The sequence below is a fragment of the Lemur catta genome, chromosome 3 (assembly GCF_020740605.2).
Source record: "Lemur catta isolate mLemCat1 chromosome 3, mLemCat1.pri, whole genome shotgun sequence".
Lineage (NCBI taxonomy): Eukaryota > Metazoa > Chordata > Mammalia > Primates > Lemuridae > Lemur > Lemur catta.
In genome coordinates this window covers 65057055-65077131 of record NC_059130.1, presented here as the reverse complement: position 1 = coordinate 65077131, position 20077 = coordinate 65057055, and the positions used below count along the sequence as shown (strand labels likewise).

Below are 20077 nucleotides of genomic sequence, written 5' to 3'. Positions count from 1 at the left end.
TTCCACCCTCTTTGGTATTTCTGTTGGGGTCTCTGTTCTAGGTCAAGCCCTCCCATCATTCATTCAGCCAGTTTGTGTTCCAGCATGTCAGCCTTGGACCAAGTAGGGTATTTCATGTTCTGGATTCACCAAGTGACATTATGGCAATCTTTAAAAATAACGAGGTAGTCTCCTGGAATGCTAACATTTAAGATTAAGTTTATGTGATTTTTTTTTATAGTAGACTCCAAATGTTATGAAAGAACATTAATCATCCCATCAAAGTAATGTTTTCCAAACTGTTGTCTGATCTACCTTTTTATTTTTTCATTATTTTTTACTAAAATGTGGAAATGAGGTATACTGAATTCGATACCCTTCTCATTCTGGGCTTTAGTGGTAGAGTTTACAGAGTTTAACCCAGGAATATGTTAGAGTTAACCATGGAATATGTGACCACCTCAACTGGTTGTGTGCCTAGGTAGTCAAAAGAGCTTCCACTATCCTCAGCTCTACATCATTCTATGCCTCCTTTTTACCCAGTGGTATAGAGAAAACCATAAAACATTGAAAAAGCATCTCATCTCAGAATCAAATGAAACTGTCTTGGCCAAAATGAATGTAACTGCCATTTTGCAGTAAGATCCACACTAACTTCTCTTGCAATTTCTTTCAGGGCCCAAATGGTTCGAATCTAATAAATTTACTCTGTTTCCTTCTTCCTGTAGTAAAAAGGCACTGGGTTTGCTAATTAGAAGACCTTAATTCAAATCCTGACGCTAACATTCATTATCTGTGTGACCTTGGGTAATATCTTAAAAAAATACCTTCTAACTCAGAAGAGCCCTATTTCATAACAAATGAGGAAATGTATGTGTAGGTGTTTGGAGTAGTGCTTAGGACATAGTAGGTACCTGATATTGTAAGTGGAAAATCAGGATCAGTGATTCTATTCATACTGCATGTTTTCCCATTAGCAGCAGCCCTGTGAATAAGTAGGTTTGGAGATACAGATTGATAAAGGGTGTCTTTTTAGGTTGCCATGTCTTGGTAATCCACAAGGCTGTAAAAGAGAAAAAGAACTCTCTCCCTCATCTTAATGAAAGCTAAATTGCTGGTATGTAATTATTGAAGTCAGGCTAGAACTGACAAAACAGATTTATTAATTGACCTACTTTCCCCACTACCAGTTTATCACTTGACTTTATACTCATAATTTGATATCACTAAATGAAAGCATATCATTTACAAATTTCATTCATTTGCTACTTTTTCATTAATAAAGTTATGCTTGTTTTTCATGTCTACAATTAGCCAAGCCAGCAGTATTTTATCATAATCTTCTTTCAAAACACGATCATATGATGGTTATGATTCCTATAATTATTATCAATAATGGAGTTCTCTAATGTTTAACTCACAGACTGCAAAGAAAAAATATTCAACTGTTGGAAATAATTTTCAAAGACAAAATTCAATTTTAATATTATTTAAAGCTAGAAAAAAATCTAAAATTATCACAGAGTACCTAAGGACATAAAACATTATAAGCAGTAAACACTGCTCTAAAGCATGTGGTGAAAGTGAAGGAATTCTTGGCTTCTACTAATCTGGCCTTGAGAGAGTCCTTTCACAATTGGAGGCCTCAGTATCCTCATTCGTGAAACGCTGGTCTGTAACTAGGTCTCTCAAGAGCTGCGCTTCTGATATTTTGTTTTACTGTGATTCCAAGGGTAGAAAAAATATGCATGGTGCTAAGTCTCACCCAAAGCATTCTGCTGCAAATTACCTTATCTGTGAAACTTAGTGTTTGAATATGGACTAAAGGTAAGGAACTTTGCTTGGATCATTTCTTGCCCTATATTGGAGTCTTCCATTTTCTATTCACAGAGGTTCTTAATGATTATAATTACCAGACATGTCAAATTTAAGGGTCAGCTAAAATTTCAAATCAGAAGCAGTACACTATAAGGTGATATTCTAATTTAGAAAAGGAATAGATTTATGTTTCTTTGTTCAAATTCCCTAAGGATTATCATAGTGCACAATGAAAATTGCTACAGGAATAGAGGAAAAAAAATAGCTGCACTGCTTCTTAAAAAAGCTTAATCCTTAAGGACAAGAAAAACTGGTGAGAAATAACATTTTTCCAGAAACTGAATTTTTCACTGAATAATCCATCAAACAAAACAGGTAAAAGCAGAAGGACACAATAGCAGGTACTGGGTTTTAATACAGTTAGTGCATTTGCTGACTACTTAAGTAGCTAAAAAGGGAATTAGCAAAAAGTTAGGGCCATTCCACAGTATCTCAGCAGAAATGAGTACTGAGAGAAAGACTTTTAAATTACAAATATACTACACCCCCTTAAAACGCTGGCAATCAATCATCTTTGTGTGTGTGTTTTCTCTGTGTCTATGACTCAGTGTTTTCTAATGTAGGAATTCTCTACATGAAGGAACATGGACAGAGAAATATAGCCCTTTGTGAATTGAGGGATATTAAAAGTAAACATGATCAGATAAAAAGACAGATGTCTTCTAGAGACAAGGGACATTAGGGAATGGAGAGCACAGTTAAAATTATATTAAATTACAGTGATTAAGATGTTACAAGTTAGACTTCTCCACTAACTGGAACATTTCTACTAAAGCTTACAGAGCTATGTAATGCGAACTTAACTAAGTACTATAAGTTTTCTGGGCAGAATCTCATATATTTCTATTTCCTGAATTATTGGTATGCTATATTCCAATAAATTGTTTTTTAGCAAACACTAAACATAAATTATCATTCGACAGAAATAGCATTATTTCCTCGTATTTTAAATATTTTATACCGTTGCAAAACTTGACTCACTGCATTTGCATGAATTAGATTAATGCAGGAGATGTAAATGGTCCACTCATCTACATATCTGTGGAAATTAATAACAATGGCTTCCTAGATACAAGACTGTGATTCTAGTCCTACTTTTGTTCCTAAATGTGTGAGTTTAGAGTAGCCCTTTACTTCCTTCGGCAATAAAATGAGGAGACTGAAAATCTTCCCTGTTTACATAGCGGAGTAAACGTTGTGAAGCATAGGTACATGAGACTGGATAATTTCTTTAATATAGACATTTCACAGATAAGTTTTCTTTGAACATTGTATCTTAACTTATCATATGTGAATAATATCTCACTAGGGAACTAAGCAAAGACTTTAGTGTGATCTAGGCTAACTAGAATATGTCTCTTTTATTTAACTATGTAATGCAAAAGCAGCACACTATTCCTGTCTATGTTGCATACATGTTCCTAAATTCTAGTCCCATACCTAACCTTGGCTATATGATTAAATTCTCAGGGCCTAAATTCATCTATTAATTTCATAGCTTAACAATCATAATTAATTATACTAGTTATTGGTAAATTGGATATGTTTTTAGAATCCATGATTAAGATGATTTAACATTTATTTTCAAAGTTAAAAATATTCAGCTCCAGAAAATTTGCTTCTCAAAATTGTTCATGTTAAAGTTCTAAATAATCTTTTTTTTCCCTCAGACTGTAATCCAAATTCTATAGGATCTGATAAATCAGATGTATGACCAAATTAGAAGAATATGTTTTACAAATCTTCTAGATATTCTCTTCAAACTTAGAAGACATGAATAATCACTTAGGGATTGAATTGAAATTACTATTTATACAAAGGACATTTAAGTGAACCTGAGATGATTTTCTAAATAGGACTCTAGTGTTCAGAAAAACAATGCAGATCTGAAGTGTGACTAATTTTCATCAAGGCAGAAGTAAAACCACGAGTACAAATCTTTTGTAACTAATGACTGTTTGAAAAACTGTGGAACCCATTGCAGAGTGCACACTTATAAAGCATCAATATCTTATAATACAAATGACAATTTTCTTGAGTTAATGTATTTTTCTTAAGTATAAATATTTATTTTGTTGTTTGCCACCATGCTAGATCACATGGCTTCATGAAACACTTTTCTTTGTTTCTGTAAACTATTTTATTTTCTCAAAAAATTTTTTCTTCTTTCCTTGAATAAATATTCCATAATAACTAATCATAACACCATTAGAGAAATAAAGAAATTGAAAATATTTAACAACTACAGTACAATTAGGGTCTGGTAGAATTTGGTTCAAATATTATTTAATCTCTGGAGTTTAATAACAAACAATAAGAGATAGGTACACATTCTAACTTAGATCATTGAACTTACCTATGCAGATGGTTCCATCATTAGTGATAAACCTGTCTTGGTTACTGCTCGATCTAAAACCAGGTACACACATACAATAATAACTTCCCTCTGTGTTAGTGCAATTAGCATTTTCACCACAGGACTGGGTTAAATTTCCACACTCATTATCATCTGTGGACATATCAATTAAAAACATTATTTTTATATAATTGACATAAATTTCTACTATTTTGCATCAGCATTTGGGAATTCTGGCTGTTGAATAATTTAAGGTAATGCCATGTTTATTTCTAAGAAAACTTTCTACTAAAGAATCCACATTCCATACTTGTCTTATTCTCGTTTATAAAGTGAAAACTTTTTTGTAGTTGCAAAGCAAAATAGGATCTCTTACTTTTAAAGCACTAGATAAAATGATTAAATCTATATTGTGATTTTAAAAAAATTTATATGTAATTTAATTATAACAATGTCAATAAATATATGCTTATTGGTGAATTTATAATACTCTTCTTGAACAGTCAAAAGCACATCATAAGTTAAAAATGAAAAATCCGATTACAAATTGACATACTCATTATTTACTACTTATTTTCATCCTTTGTTTCATACAAAAATTTTGCAATACTAGGTTTTCAATCTCTTAATTTATTCATTAATGCATTTATTCCTAACTACATCATTATTTGTTCTACAGAAGAGTACACAATACAAAAAAATCTAAAACAAAATTATAACATGGCCTTTACCCTTACACTCTTACAATATAATTTACCAGAAAAGATAAAAGTTCATACATCCTTTTTAAAAATCAGAAAGCAGATTTATATTATCTGTTAAATACATGGATTAGAAAATATGTGCTTCTCAGAGGTGATTATATATGGGCTCGAGACAGAGAACATTTTCCAGTGACATGAGACCCTGTTGTGGGTTGAATTGTGTCTCTCAAAAAGATATCTTCAAGTCCTAACCCCATAGTGTCTGTGAATGTGTTATTATTTGGAAATAGAACCTTTGCATATGTAATCAAGTTAAATTGGGGTCATACTGGATTAGAGTGGGAAAGCTGCTGAAAATACAAAAGTCAGTAAGATAAACTGTGAATAGTCATATAAAATTCTGATAAGTTAAACCTTTAACATGTATGTATTTAATTTATCTAAACTATGTATTATGTAACTCTCTGTGGCTATATATACATATATACTCAGAGAGCAGACATTTATGTCTATGTATGCATAGAAGAGAAATTAGTTTCTTAAAATTAACTGAGAGTGGCTCACAAATTGAACACAAGCACCTAAATCAAGTTACAGAAAAAAATTTCACCCACTTTGGGTCTGATTCAATCATCCAGTTACTCAAATATTTATGGAGCTTCCCAGTTCCCAAATGTGAATATGTCTGTACTGGGAAATAAGTAAAAATTAATCAAAAGTCAGGATCTGTGCCCTGCTGTCAGAGTTCACATTCTAAAGGCAAGTTAACACAGAAGCATATAATTGAGTTTTTATTAAAATAAAAGTTTTCATTTTTATCTCTAAATTTGACTCCCTTCCCAGAATACTGGGAGAAGTTTATATTAAACTTTAAAGGAAATTGTGCTCTCAGATCAGTTATTGGTAATATAGAGGACAATGAGGATTGTATCCCTTGTGGGCTATACCTGCAAGAATGATATGCAAAAATACAGAGAAAAAGGACTCACTAGGTCTGAGGTATTGGTCAGAGTCCAAGAAAATGAAGCACTTTATATCACCTAACTGTGATTCTAAAAATAAATTATCATACCAATATGTTATTTAACTCCAACATATTTTTACTAATCTTGGGTAACATTAATAGCCAGAAAAACCCCAAAGTTGATATTAATCTCTCTCTATTGTATGGTTTTGAGCACGTGACTTCTTAGCTTTCTTATCAAGAATTTGGAAAGAAAATATTACCTTACCTATCTCTCCATCTCCTGAACTGGATTTACAAATGGACAAATTCCCTAATGGTCCAACTCAAATCTTGTTCAGTAAAATACCACTCATCTGAAAGTAACCTCCTCTCTTCCCTCAAGATAGTGGAGATACGCAAGAAATTATCTTTGTGAAGTACTATATAAATATGAATTATTTAAATAGCCTTAAACTTTCCAGCATCCAACTTCATAATAATTAAGCTTCAAGGAGAAAGTTTCTTTGGATGGGTATACTATAGAAAAATATCGAAAAAAGCCTGCTTCCTTTGTGCTCTTATTTCTAATGTTCACATCAATTTACTAGTTATATTACCTACTCCCTGTATATTTAATCCTTCCTGGTGGATTATAAAATAAATATTTAGATTAAGATGTCCCTTGAAATATTCATTATAATACAGTTACATTATAGATAAATTTTTAAATGTTATCAAAAATTGCCAATAAGGAGAATTATTTGGCATTCTTTCACCAAAAATTCATCTTGGCTCATCTCTAGCACATTGAGTTGAGCATGGCAAGAAGAAAGGCATACACACAGCCCCCAAATACAAGGCATCCATGGCCCCTGGAGAAGATTTACAAAGACCCAAATTATTAGATTGTGGTGTGTGTTACAAATAAAAGAGGCATTTAGTAGTGCAGTGGTATTATAACTCAGAGAAGGGAATGGCTTCCTCAGGTTTGTTTTCAGGATAAAAGAGTGAAGATTATTCACAGGGAAGGCTTAGAAGAGAAAGTGATGCTTGAAGCCAGGCATTGAAGCATAAGCAAGGGTTTAGACAAACAAAAGGGGCCGCAAAATCCATCGGGCACAAGAAAAAGTTTACTCAAATGCTTGAAGGTCTGCAGGAGCAGCATCACTTAGAGGAGAATTAGACTGTTGAACACTGGATATGAAGGTAGAGGCTGTAGGGTAAGAATTTGTGCAGGTAAGCATGACCAAAACTGGTCATGAATTGAAAATTGTGGGTGATGGCTACATGAAGATTTTTATGTTATATATTTTTGTTTTTACTTTTTTTATTTGAAATTTGTCTTAATAAACTAATATTTAAAATATCAGTGGAGCTTGGAGATTAACTGGATATTTGAGTTGGCTGAAGAGGGAGGAGAAGCAAAGATGATTTGGGGAATTCGGCAAATAATCCATCCACTTACCAGGGCAGGAAGAAGCAGAGAATGAGCTTTCTTCCGGGTTAAGATAGTTCACTTTTGGACATGAAAAATTAAGGTGCCTGAGTTAACTGAGGACATTTCAGATAGGAGTATCAACAATTGCATAGTCAACCATATATCCACAAGGTGTCTAATCATGAGAGAGAGGTCAAGATGCCCTTCTTCTCTTCCAGAGGATGAGTTAAATTCAGGAGCTTGGCATTTACTGGGCTGTAGTGAAAGGGGCAAGCCTGCTGTTTTCCTTTGCACTTCTCTCTAGATGGACCCTTTCACCCTCCTTCTAACTCTTCCTGTTTTGATTTTGGTTTAAATGAGCTTGACTGTGGGAATTATTGCACTCGTGTTTTACCTCCCAGACCTCCTTTTCTTTCTTCTTCTTCTTCTTTTTTATTATGCTTGTCTTGAGTTTGCCTTTTCTCACCAACAAAGTGATAAAGTCCAGAGGACTGAGGCTAGGATGTGAAGATAGAGAAAAAGGACAAAGGAAGCCTCTCCACCAATTTTTGTTTTCAGCACTGATCAGATGGTTCTGCCTACCCTGCCAGAAAACCACACAGGGGTTTAAAATAATAAACAGGTGCATATGTCTGAAATACCCTTTCAATATATTTTTGGGCAGCTTGTTTCTGTGGTCGGTGGTTAATTACTCATTCAGTTATCTTGGGTTTATATCAACAACTAGATCAGCATGATTTACATCCAATAATCTGAAAGAATTATTTGAAAGAAAGCATGTTTTTCAGGCACTCTGCCAAATGGCACATTTTATTTTATTTAGTTGTTGCAGTATGACAATGATTGATATTGTCTCCATTTTACTTAGAAGGCAACTAAAGCTCAGATGGGTTAAATTGGTCCTAGTGTAAAGAGACAATCTGGTGGATACAGTTTTTGTACTTAAAACTGTCTAACTCCAAAGACTGAGGGTTGTTTTTTTTTTTTTTTGGCATTGTAGAATGAAGTGTACTTTATCATAAAGTGTGCTTTTAAATAAGACATAAATAGTGAGCATCTAATGCTTCATATTCAAGAGTGATATTGTGTGCATGTTAATGGCATGTTTTGGTCAACAACCTATACGATTATATCACCTTCTATGCATAATAAAAGACAATTTTACTAGCTTCATAAGACACAGGTATTCCAGAATCTGAACAAGATTTTATTGTGTATTCCATTTTTCAATCTATTGACCAAAGATGGGGAAAATAATTAAAAAAGAAAAAATAATCTCCTCTGTTTTCCTAGCACTTGAGATATTATTGGCTGGGCTCAAATTGATTATAACAACTTGAAAGCCACGGAAGTTTAACAGCAGCATCACTCCTGTAACACTTTCCCTCTGGACGTGATTGCCAGTATTGCTCCGTAAATCTCAACACTAAAATGACCATAACCATTATGGGATTCCTTGTGAGACAGGCTCTTTATGTCAAAGGTGGAGCAACACAGAAGGCTTTTTTGATGGTTTTTGTTTTGTTTTTTTGTTTTTGTTTTTGCTTTTCTTCTTTTCTATTTCTCCTCGGTGCAGCCTTCTGGGTACATTTGTTTTCAATAGCACTGAAAATTCTCTTCTTATACCCAGAACTCTATTGAGCTTAAAAAATAATCATTATTAGCCTTCTCTATTATGGTCTTTCTATGGTTTGTAATTTTCTTATGAATACCAAGGTAAATATATAGGTAAGGAGATAAGGGGGAAGGAAAGAAAGGTCAGCAGAAGGGGAAGAAAAAAGGAGAACTTCAGTGAAACTAGAATGGGTTCGATCAGTCAAGGAAAGTAATGGAGTTATTGTTTCCACACTGGAACAGACGCCATTGCCATCCTCTATATAAGACAAGTAAAGGTGCCAAAGGAAAGATAAAGAATACCTTTCTGCTTCTCTGTGAATTTCTTTTGCACCTGAATCTTTAAGTGCAGGCCAGAATAAGAGTATGATACACACATAACCTATCTCTCCACATATATATACTTATGTGCAGAATTACCGATTATCAAGACAGATGAAAACACAAATCCAATACTGAAGATATACTTCCCACTTTTCCATTGGTGATTATAAAGCACATAATGCAAACTCACATTTCCTTGATCATTGATTTAATAAGTCCAACTTATTAAAGGAAAAGTCAGATATATCAAATGAAAAATGTTGTAATTATCAAGGTAAACAAAGTAGAGTTACATAAGAATAAAGTGTTTATACTGGGTATTATTTTTAAATTTCTTAAGTAGAAATGTGTTTTCTAAACTGTTTGAAGCTGCAAGTATCATTTCAAGATTTTTTGGAAGCAAAAATGTGCCTTTATCTAAGAATCAGATTTTGAAAAGGATATTTAAGCCAGGAAAAAAATAAACAATATGTATATGGAATGGTCTCTGCTGCTGTTTGTATGTACTTATTTTCGGAGACACATGTAGCACTTAAGAAAATGATCCCATTTTATACTAATATCAGTTTTTGGTCCTCTCTTTGTCAAAACTATTAATACATACATATTAGTAAAAACAAGCAAAATAGAGTATAAATAGAGGAAATGAATGAAAGGAAAATAAATGTTATTTTCTATACCTGGGAAACCACTTTTCTTGTTCATTGGATGCAGAGACTAGGACAAATTCCTGACACATTTATTTCAAACTATCAATGATTCTATAATTTTTTCATTCCATTGTATCTATCAACTATAATAGTAAAGATGAGTAATACTCTTACAGTCTCTCTGGGACTTAAGTGATGGCTATACAGTCGCTTTGGAGAAGCTAGTTTTATTGACTTTTGTTTCTAATCATTGAATTAATGCATATTCAATGGGGAAAATCAAATCACAGACAGAAAAATTTTATAAGCTCTCAGTTTCAAAAAAAATAAAATTGCTAGTTCACAAAGAAAAAAAGATTAGAATAGGGCCAGACTTTCACTAACATCGCTGAAAGACAATGGGGCAGCATGTACAATTCACTGAGATAAAATGACTGTGTCTTTGTAATTCTCTAACCAGCCAATGAAACCTTTCACTCATCAGGGTGAGAAACATTTGTAGAAATACATGGATTCAGAGAGTCGGTCACCTATGTACCGTGTGTGAAGGAAATATTTCAGATAATGTTCTAACCAAATACTAATGAATTCAGAAGACAGAGGGGAAGATGAGAAGGAGAGGCAAGAGTGGTAGATGATAAACCCTGCAATACAGAAGTTGAAATGGCTGATGACTTTGTGATTATGAACATGTAATATAAGTGCTCATTAGGATTCTTGTAAAATATATACTGAAAAGAGAAACTAATAAATAATCTAGATATAATAGCATTCACATTATTTTGGTCAGAGTGAGGGTGGAGCACAGTGGGCAAGTAAAACACACTGGGGAAACAAAGAGTTGTTATTTAATTTTAGTAAAGTACAAAAATATGGACTTGATTATAAGAAATGGGGAATGGACTAAAAATTCACAATTGAATTTTCAAAAAATCCCTGAGCAAAAGGGATGAAAAGTAACTGGACAAAGTCAAACTTCAGAGAAAAAAATGATACTGTGACTGAGTAAAAACAAAATAGCTAACATGAAATAATTTTGGTGGAAGAAAAATAGCAATCGAGTATATAAACTGTTACACTAAATGAGGAAGACCTATACTTCGTCATTATAACAGCTTGTCAGATTAGATTGCAAACAAAATCCAGTTATATTTTGTTAATAAATAAACATACTTAAAGTTTAAATTAAAACAACCTTGAAAATAAACCAATGGGAAAAGAAAACAGGGATGAAACATGTAATACCAAAGTAGAATTTAAGAGTAAAGTCATTAAATGAGATAGAGGAACATTATATTACAAAAAAGTTCAGTTTGTAAAAAATTTTAGTAGTTATAAATATAGAACCCCAAATCAACATAATGCCTAAAAGCTATAGAGAAACAAATTATGTGAAATTCAAAAAGAATTAGATGAATGTGCAATTATACCTGAACATTTAAATTTTTCTTTTTCAAAATCTGATATATTCCATTTACTAAAAAGTATGTGATTATATCAATAGGTATCAAACATATAATTAATAAAATTCAACAGATAAGATAAAAACTCCTTTAACGTACTAAAGGATATTTTAGAAAAACAACATAAGTATTATTCCTAATGATGAAATTTCAGTCAGCATAGTCAAAGTACCCTCCAGGACTTGTAGAGATTTAATAGTGTATAAAATGTGCCTATTTTCCAATCTCTTTGCATATGATGCCAATTTGATAGATAAAATATGAGATATCATTTTCATAATTATGCTCAGATCATTTATTTAAATATCAATGAGGACAGGCACCCTGTCATCTATTTATCTGCCATTTATTTGTGTTTCTGCTTTTGATAACTGGCTCTTCGTACTTTTTGCCTGGGCATTATTAATTTTCTTATTGATTTAGGAGAGCCTTTTAAAAATGATCAACTATTGTCTCTCATTGGTATGATACAGATGTCAAATTTAAAACTGTTTTATTTTTGGCATAGTTTGTTTTGTTTGCTTTTTTGCTTTCTAAGCTTCAGAGATCTTTTTGTAGCCAAATCTTGCATTGTTTTCCTTCCTTTTTTTGATCTTGTATCACATTTATAAAATATTCCCACCTCTAAAATTACGAAAATGTCTATTAGTGTTGTTAAATTACCTTTGTTTTATTTTCTGCAATAAATTTAAATCATAAGCAAATTGTTCAATTTAAAATGTGAGATAGAAATCTATTTTTACTAAAAGGGGCACATTGTTTCATCATTTATTACATAATTGTTCATTTCTTCTCTTAAGTTGAAATGCTACCTTTTTCATATTCATAATATGCTCATTACTTAGAACAGTTTATAAAGTCTCTGTTCTCTTGATAAGTTTTTTTACACCTACATCAGCTTGGTTTAATTATTAATGAGACCTCATTTCCTTGATTTTAAATGCCATAAATTTTAAGACACATCATCATTGTCATAAAATATTTTGGGAAAAAACTGTATCCAATCTATACTTACTAAAAGTTTATGCATTTACCCATACAACTACATTGTACTTTCTTTACTATATCATAAAGACTGATTCTAATCCTTTTTCTCATTATACTCTAATATTACTTGGAATTACATTTGGTATCCAACAGAACATAGTATCATGATGACATGTTGACTTCCATAATTTGTGATTATATTCTTATTTATTATATTTAGGGGTGACATATATTGTTGAGACATAAAAATTATCAGGACTTGACTTCTCTTTCTTTTCATCTAAACCGAGATCTCACTTCTTTCCCCTTTCTTGCATCATATAGCACTGAAAATTTACATACTGTTCTCAGCTCTCAGTTTAAGCTCTGAAAGATAGATGACCCATATCTGAGTGATAGCCCTCCCTGACGCCTACCTTGGTTGGACCAGCTTCACCTAGGCTTGCACATTTCATTGTCTGTTCATACAAATTTGACTGTACTTATATCTGAGCAAGAAACGGCAGCAAACTCACAGCTTATTTCTCTATCAGCCAACAAGTTCATCCTGCTATCAAAGTGATTATTATGTGAAAAATATATTTGTCCTAATATACAAGTTTATGTTAGATTTTTATTTTGGGTAAGGCAAGAGCCTAACATTCATTTTTCAAATGTCTCAATCTAATGTAGTTTTCCCCTATTTTTAAAATCTTTTATATAAAATTACTTTGCCCCAGTATTATTTTTCATAATGCATAATATTGAATAATATTTATGACTACAGTGAATTAAATTAGGTATCAATAGTATTTAAAGTTGACAAATTTTTTAAATTAAAATTATCTAATATTTGAGAAAACAACAACAAAAATAAAAACCCTTCTAAATAATGCATAAGACAAAGAAGAAAGCAGAAATCAAAATGAAAATGCCGTATACTTCAGAAAATAGAACTGAGTTTAGGCATATTTAGTTTCATGCACAATGTTTTATTTCACTTCAGAGATATTGCATTTTTTACAAATTGAAAGTCTGTGGCAAACCTGTGCCCAGCAAGTCTTGGTACCATTGGTACCATTTTTTTTTCCAACAGCTCATTTTGTGTCTCTGTGTCACATTTTGGTAATTCTTAAAATATTTTAAACTTTTTCATCATTATTATATATGTTATGGTGATCTATGATCAGTGATCTTTGTGTTACTATTGTAAGTGTTTTGGGAGGCCATGAACTGTGCCTATATGACAGCAAATTTAATTGATTAATGTGTATTCTGACTGCTCAACCTACTAGCCATTCCCCTATCTCTCTCCCTCTCCTTGGGCTTTCCTGTTCCCTGAGACACAACAATATTGAAATTTGACCAATTCATAACCCTATAATGGCCTCTAAATGTCAAGTAAAAGGAAGAGTTGCAAGTCTTTCACTTTAAATCAAAAGTTAAAAATTAAGCTTAGTGAGGAAGGCACATTAAAAGCCAAAATAGACTGAAAGCTGGGCATCTTGCACCAAACAGGCAGTCAAGTTGTGGATGTAAAGAAAAAGTTCTTGAAGAAAATTAAAAGTGCTACTCCAATAAACATACAAATGATACGGAAGTGAAACAGCCTTTTTGCTGATATAGAGAAAGTTTTAGTGGTCTGGATAGAAGATCAAGTGATCCACAATATTCCCTTAAGAAAAAGCCTAATCCAGATTAAGAGCCCTACCTCTCTTCAATTCTGTGAAGTCTGAGAGAGGTGAGGAAACTGCAGACACAAAGTTGGAAGCTAGTAGAAGTTGGTACGTGAGGTTTAAGGAAAGAAGCCATCTCCATTACATAGAAGTACAAGGGAAGCAGCAAGTCATCTAGAAGATGTATCTAAAATAATTGATGAAGGTAGCTACACTCAAGAACAGATTTTCAATGTAGACAAAACAGCCTTATATTATAGGAAGAAGATGCCAACTAAGACTTTCATAGCTAGAGGGGAAAAGTCAATGCCTGGCTTCAAAACTTCAAAGGGCAGGCTGACTCTCTTACTAGGGGCTAATTCAGTTGGTGACTTTTAAGTTGAAGACAGTGCTCATTTACCATTTCAAAATCCCAGGGTTCTTAAGAATTATATCTACTCTGCCTGTGCTCTATAAATGGAAGAACAAAGCCTGGATGACAGCACATGTGTTTACAGTATGGTTTATTGAATATTTTAAGCCCATTATTGAGACCTACTTCTCAGGACAAAAGATTCCTTTAAAAATATTACTGCACATTGGCAATACACCTAGTCACCTAAGAGCTCTGATAGAGATGTATAGGAGATGAATGTTGTTCTCATGCCTGCTAACAGAACATCTATTCTGCAGCACATGGATCAAACAGTAATTTTGTTTTTCAGTTTCAGTATTGAAGAAATACATTTCATAAGGCCATAGCTGCCATAGATAGTGATTCATTTGATTAATCCAGCCAAAGCAAATTGAAAAACTTCTAGAAAGTATTCAGCATTCTAGATGCCATTAAGAATATTTGTGATTCATGAGAGGAAGTCACAATATCTACATTAATAGGCACTTGGAAGAAGTTTATTCCAACCCTCATGGATGACTTTGAGGGTTTCAAGATGTAAGAGAAGGAATTAACTTCAGATTTGGTGGAAATAGCAAGAGAAATAAAATTATAAGTGGAGCCTGAAGATGTGACTGAATTACTGCAATCTCACAATAAAACTTTTACGGATGAGGAGTTGCTTCTTATGAATGGGCAAAGAAAGTGGTTTGTAGAGACAGAATCTACTTCTGGTGAAGATGCTGTGATGGACATTATTGAAATAACATAAAGGATTTAGAATATTCCATAAACTTAGTTGATAAAGCAGCAGCAAGGTTTGAGAGGATTGACTACAAATTTGAGAGAAGATCTACTGTGGGTAAAATGGTATCAAACGGCATCACCTGCGACAGAGAAATCTTTTGTGAAAGGAGAAGTCAATAGATGTGACAAACTTCACTATTGTCTTATTTTAAGAACTTGCCCACAGCCACACCAAGCACCACCGTGACAAGTCCGCAGCATCAGCTTCGAGGCAAGATCCTCTACCAGCAAAAGATTATGACTCGTTGACGTCTAGATGTTTATAAAGTATGTTTAAATTAAGGTATGTGCACTGTTTGTTAGACATATATAGTATAAATATAACTTATATACATTTAGAAACCAAAAATATTGTGTGACTCGCTTTATTGTGAGCCTGGCTTTATTGTGATGGTCTGAAACTGAACGCACAATGTCTCTGAGTTATGTCCGTAAACATTCACAGAAGAAAATGGAAATAGCTGATTTATCTGTAAATAAATATTCATCCTTATTAATAATCAAAGAAACTCAAACCAAAAGAGCAAATGTAAGGCTAATTATCAGCTATAAAATTGGCAAGCTATATTTAAAAAGCATAATCAGTGTTTTAAGCCGATTAGATTTGATATTTTGTGATTAATAGTCAAATTGGTTATGACACTATCCCACATTCAATACCACCATTTGTCAGCACAAAAGTTTTTAAACCATACTGAGTCATTAGGTCAAAATAACAGAGACACATTCATATCATCCTTAACATCTTACGCTAGTGATATCTCCACCCTGACCTTCGTACGTGCTTACCTCCCAGGCAAAGTAGCAGAGCAGGGCATGGACTGGTGGACAGCTTGGTCTTGTGACTTTTTAAAAAATGTATTTAATAGCATGTAACTTACAGAAGTCGTAGAATTAAACTGTATTTCCTTAGATTTTATTGGTGTGGACTTATTTTACTTTAACATTTTACTTTCTTATAATTCTACATGAGAGAATGTAATGACTTTAGAGAATACTGAACCAGAGTCAGTATAATCACATATCCTGCTAAGAGAAGCATAGACACTATTACATCAAAAGCCCTAAAAATGATCATATCCTTTTCCCCAGGAATCCTCCTTCTAGGTATTAATTCTAAGGTTCAGAGATCTGGAAAAAGTTATATATAAGAATATTCACAAAAAGTACTATAATATTACAAATAAGCAAGAGGTTAAATGCCCAATAAAAATAATTTGAACAACCTAAGAATGTACAGCCATTCAACATAACACTTTAAAGAATATTCATTAACTTTAGATAATATCTACAGTTTAATAAGTGAAATCTCCTGAAAAACACGAAGATGAATCCTCTCCCTTATTGCTTACTGATTAGTTGAAATATCTCTTCCTTCTTTTAAGAAAGATGCTTACTTGGAGGAATATCCCTATATTAACTATTGCACCAAAATAAAAACGTGGCTTTTTAAAAAAATAATCTGCTTGCATCATGATTTTTCTAAAACTATTCAAGTGTTGTAATTTTATTTGTACCCATGGAATTTTATGATTTTATGTATTTTATGTTGTAAATATTATCTAAAATTTAAAATTATCACACAAATATAAATACCATAATAAACATTTAAACTAGATTTCTGATAACCATAGGCCTTTGGAATATACCATAAATCTGACAATAAATATGATTCCTTGCTCTTGAAACAGTAATTATGGCCCTGACACCTGTATTGAGTGATCTAACGTAATTATTCTGTGTCTCAAACCATGTGGATGACCGAGACCACTGTGACTGAGACGCGGAGTCAGGAAAATTGACTCTTCCTGAGTTAAATTGGTTTAACTCTTGCACTTTACTATGTGCTTCTTAGGGTAATGTTTTGAATTTTTTTTAACAGTAATCTGCTTGTGTCCTCTCTCCCAAATTCATATGTTGAAATCCTAATCCCTAAAGGGATGGTATGAGGAGGTGGGGCCTTTGGCAGGTGAATGGGATTAGTGCCCTTATAAAAGAGGCTCCAGAGAGTTGGTTTGCCCCTTCCACCAGGTGAGGGTACAGAAAGGAGTTGCCAGAAAGTGGGTATTCACCAGACAATGACTCTGCCAGTGCTTTGATCTTAGACTTCCCAGCCTCCACACTGTGAGAAATAAATTTCTGTTGTTTAGAAGCTACCCAGTTTACAGTATTTTGTTACAGCAATCAAAATGGACTATGACAAACCTATAGTAAGAAATGTATTTTATACACCCACATAAGGATATATTTATAAATAAATTAAATTTTTATAAAAAATAGTCACCCTTCCATCATGTATTGCATGTGCTCTATTATTTTTGATTCTATACTATTTCAGTATGTTTCAAAATGCTGGTCATGATTGGCTACTTTGCATGACCTCTTAATGGGTCATTAAAGACAGATTGAACAAGCAGAGGACAGCTCAAGTCACTTGATTCTGTTTAGTCTAAGTTCTACACTCTAAGACACCATTTGATGATGGCCTACTATATGCCAGATGCCAGAGAATGCTTTTCAATGTCCCTCACAACACTCCTGCAGCGTGACATCATGGCCCATGTAGCCCTGAGGTTCTTATAGGTCCCCATCATAAGTTTTAGAAAAAGATGCCCCTCTGGGTGGACCAAGCTGTGCAGGCATATGAATAGGTGAGTGTATGGAGCCTTTGCATCTCTCCTCTGTGCAAAAGCAGCCCTGTACCACGGTACAGGGATTGGAGAGTGAACACGGGCAGGATTTCAGTCCATAATTCCATCAACATTTAGTGTGCTCCTAACATGCCTCTGTTGGCAGTTCTTTGTCCTTCTCCTTAAGAGATCACATTTACTCTTCTATGTTCAACTATGAATACTGGAGACATACCTACATTTTTTTCTCCACCCTTGATTTCTCTCTGTATTTTAATTCAGTAGGTAGTAAATATTTCCACTTACCTCTCCATACAATAAATACGGACAGTTTTAACTTACTGCTTTCCTCTTCAAAGATGGCAGCCATTCTGACTCCCTCATGTTCTTTCTATCCACATATCATTTCACTAGTCTTCCCACAGTCCCACACTGAAGAGATCTTTCCTTACCTTCTCTCCCCTGTCTTCTCCATCCAAGCAGAAACTTTATCTTGACAGTGACAGGATAATATCTTTTTCTTTTGCTATTTCCCACAAATCATCAAATATTCTTCACAAATCATAGTGAAATGTCATTTATGTGTTTTGTTTTCTAACTATGTATATATAGAAAATGTGGTTTTTATTTATTTAAAGAAAATAATACAGAAATTTAACTTCAATGATTTTTCCTTCTTTGAGGAACATTCTTTCAAATCTGACAGATATCTCACTCTGTAAAAAATAAAGTGCAATTATAGTGAGAATGTAGTTAAATTCTATGGCTACACAAAACCAATCAAATAGCAAACTTTAATTAGCATAAAATGTGGTGCCAATCTACTTGAGAAAAATGTCCATGGAAGTTAACCTGTTCTTAAGAAAACCTAATATGCAAAACTATGGTGTGTATAATATCTTTTCATATTTTATTATTATAAGTTGAGGAACCTCTACAAATCTGACCACTGTAGTAAACTGTGAGTTATTAATATTTGCATTTTCAGAAATTTCCAGAAGTTACCTGGGACATAGAATGTCAAATATTTTTGTTCATTGAGAGAACTATGGTATCAAGCTTTATGGCTGCACCTAGATCTGACTACGTGAAACATCTATTATTGACACGCTGTTTAAAGCCTGTATGGGATTTGTTAGAGGTATAAATCATTCTAGTGTTCAAACTGTAACACAGAAGCTGTACTCCCCAACGGGCAGTCCAAAATCTACATTTCATTTGTCCCAATCCCCCTTTACTTCTTTGAAGACCTGTCTGCTTTTCTACCTGATCCCAAACTCCTCTGAACCCAGAAAGCTGCTGAAGAGACCCTATCAGATAGGAGCACTCTCACTCCTAGGTTGCTGTCAAGATTGTCTTTCACTGCCTTTTGAAGTCTCCTTAGTCAGATGGAAACATCTAGTTGGATTTGTATATTTGTAATCTACTTTGGGACTGTGGAAAATGAATTTTGAATTCCTAATTTTGATACTAGCCAGATTAAATATGACATTTGTTTATATTTTAAAATAAATGTTCCTTTATCCTAAAACATGCCATAAAATTATTCTCTTATCATTCATGTCTGCCTGGTCTCAAAGCATTAGTCATTTGACAATTTTACATGATTTCTTCATAAAATGAGAATAAATTTATCCATAATAGAATCAAGACCCTAAGAAATGATTAAAGCATGTGAAGAAACACCGTTTTATGGGGCACATAATCAACATATGCACATTTCTTCAATGCTTAGAAGAGTTCATTGATTTAAAAATTGTTGCTGTTCAAAAAATGTGAGTAATTTATAGCTATTTAAGTTGAAAATGATACTGAGTATAATCAAATATCAGGCTTCCAGTCCTAAAATAATTGCCTAAAGGGTCAGTTAGAAATTGCTTTCCTCCATCAGCTTTGCAGCCTTATACCGCTGGATAGATACACTGAGCTGTGTGAAGATGATTTCACTAATAGTACAGACCCTGGAAAAAGACATGATGCCTTATTTTCTGGACCAGTGATCTGACCCAATATGGGATAGTAAAACTGATTATATAACTTGAAATACGAATACTTAAGAGCAAAAAATACTGATTCAAAACTTTGTCCAACTTGAAAATGAGTGTTCAAGATCAGAGTGATCCTGATATTACTGTAAAATGTACATTCCTTTATCACTCTAGTGCTCTTCTAGCTCAGAGTATGCAGTTACTGCATTTTTTTATGTTTAATAACAGCCTTTTATGACAAGCCACTGAAGTCTTAGAGGTATCTCATTTTTATTTCAGATACTA

At 33.3% G+C, this 20077-nt stretch overlaps 1 protein-coding gene across 3 annotated transcripts in view; it reads right to left on the bottom strand.

Moving 5' to 3' along the window:
• ADGRL4 (adhesion G protein-coupled receptor L4) overlaps positions 1-20077 on the bottom strand; it is a 104865-nt gene that overhangs the window by 44682 nt on the left and 40106 nt on the right. For 2 of the 3 annotated variants that reach the window (XM_045547682.1, XM_045547681.1), the window contains exon 3: positions 4214-4366. The exons of the other annotated variant lie outside the window; for it this stretch is intronic. In XM_045547682.1, the coding sequence (XP_045403638.1) occupies positions 4214-4366 (153 nt within the window). The remainder of the gene's footprint in view (positions 1-4213; positions 4367-20077) is intronic. 3 annotated transcript variants of the gene reach the window in all.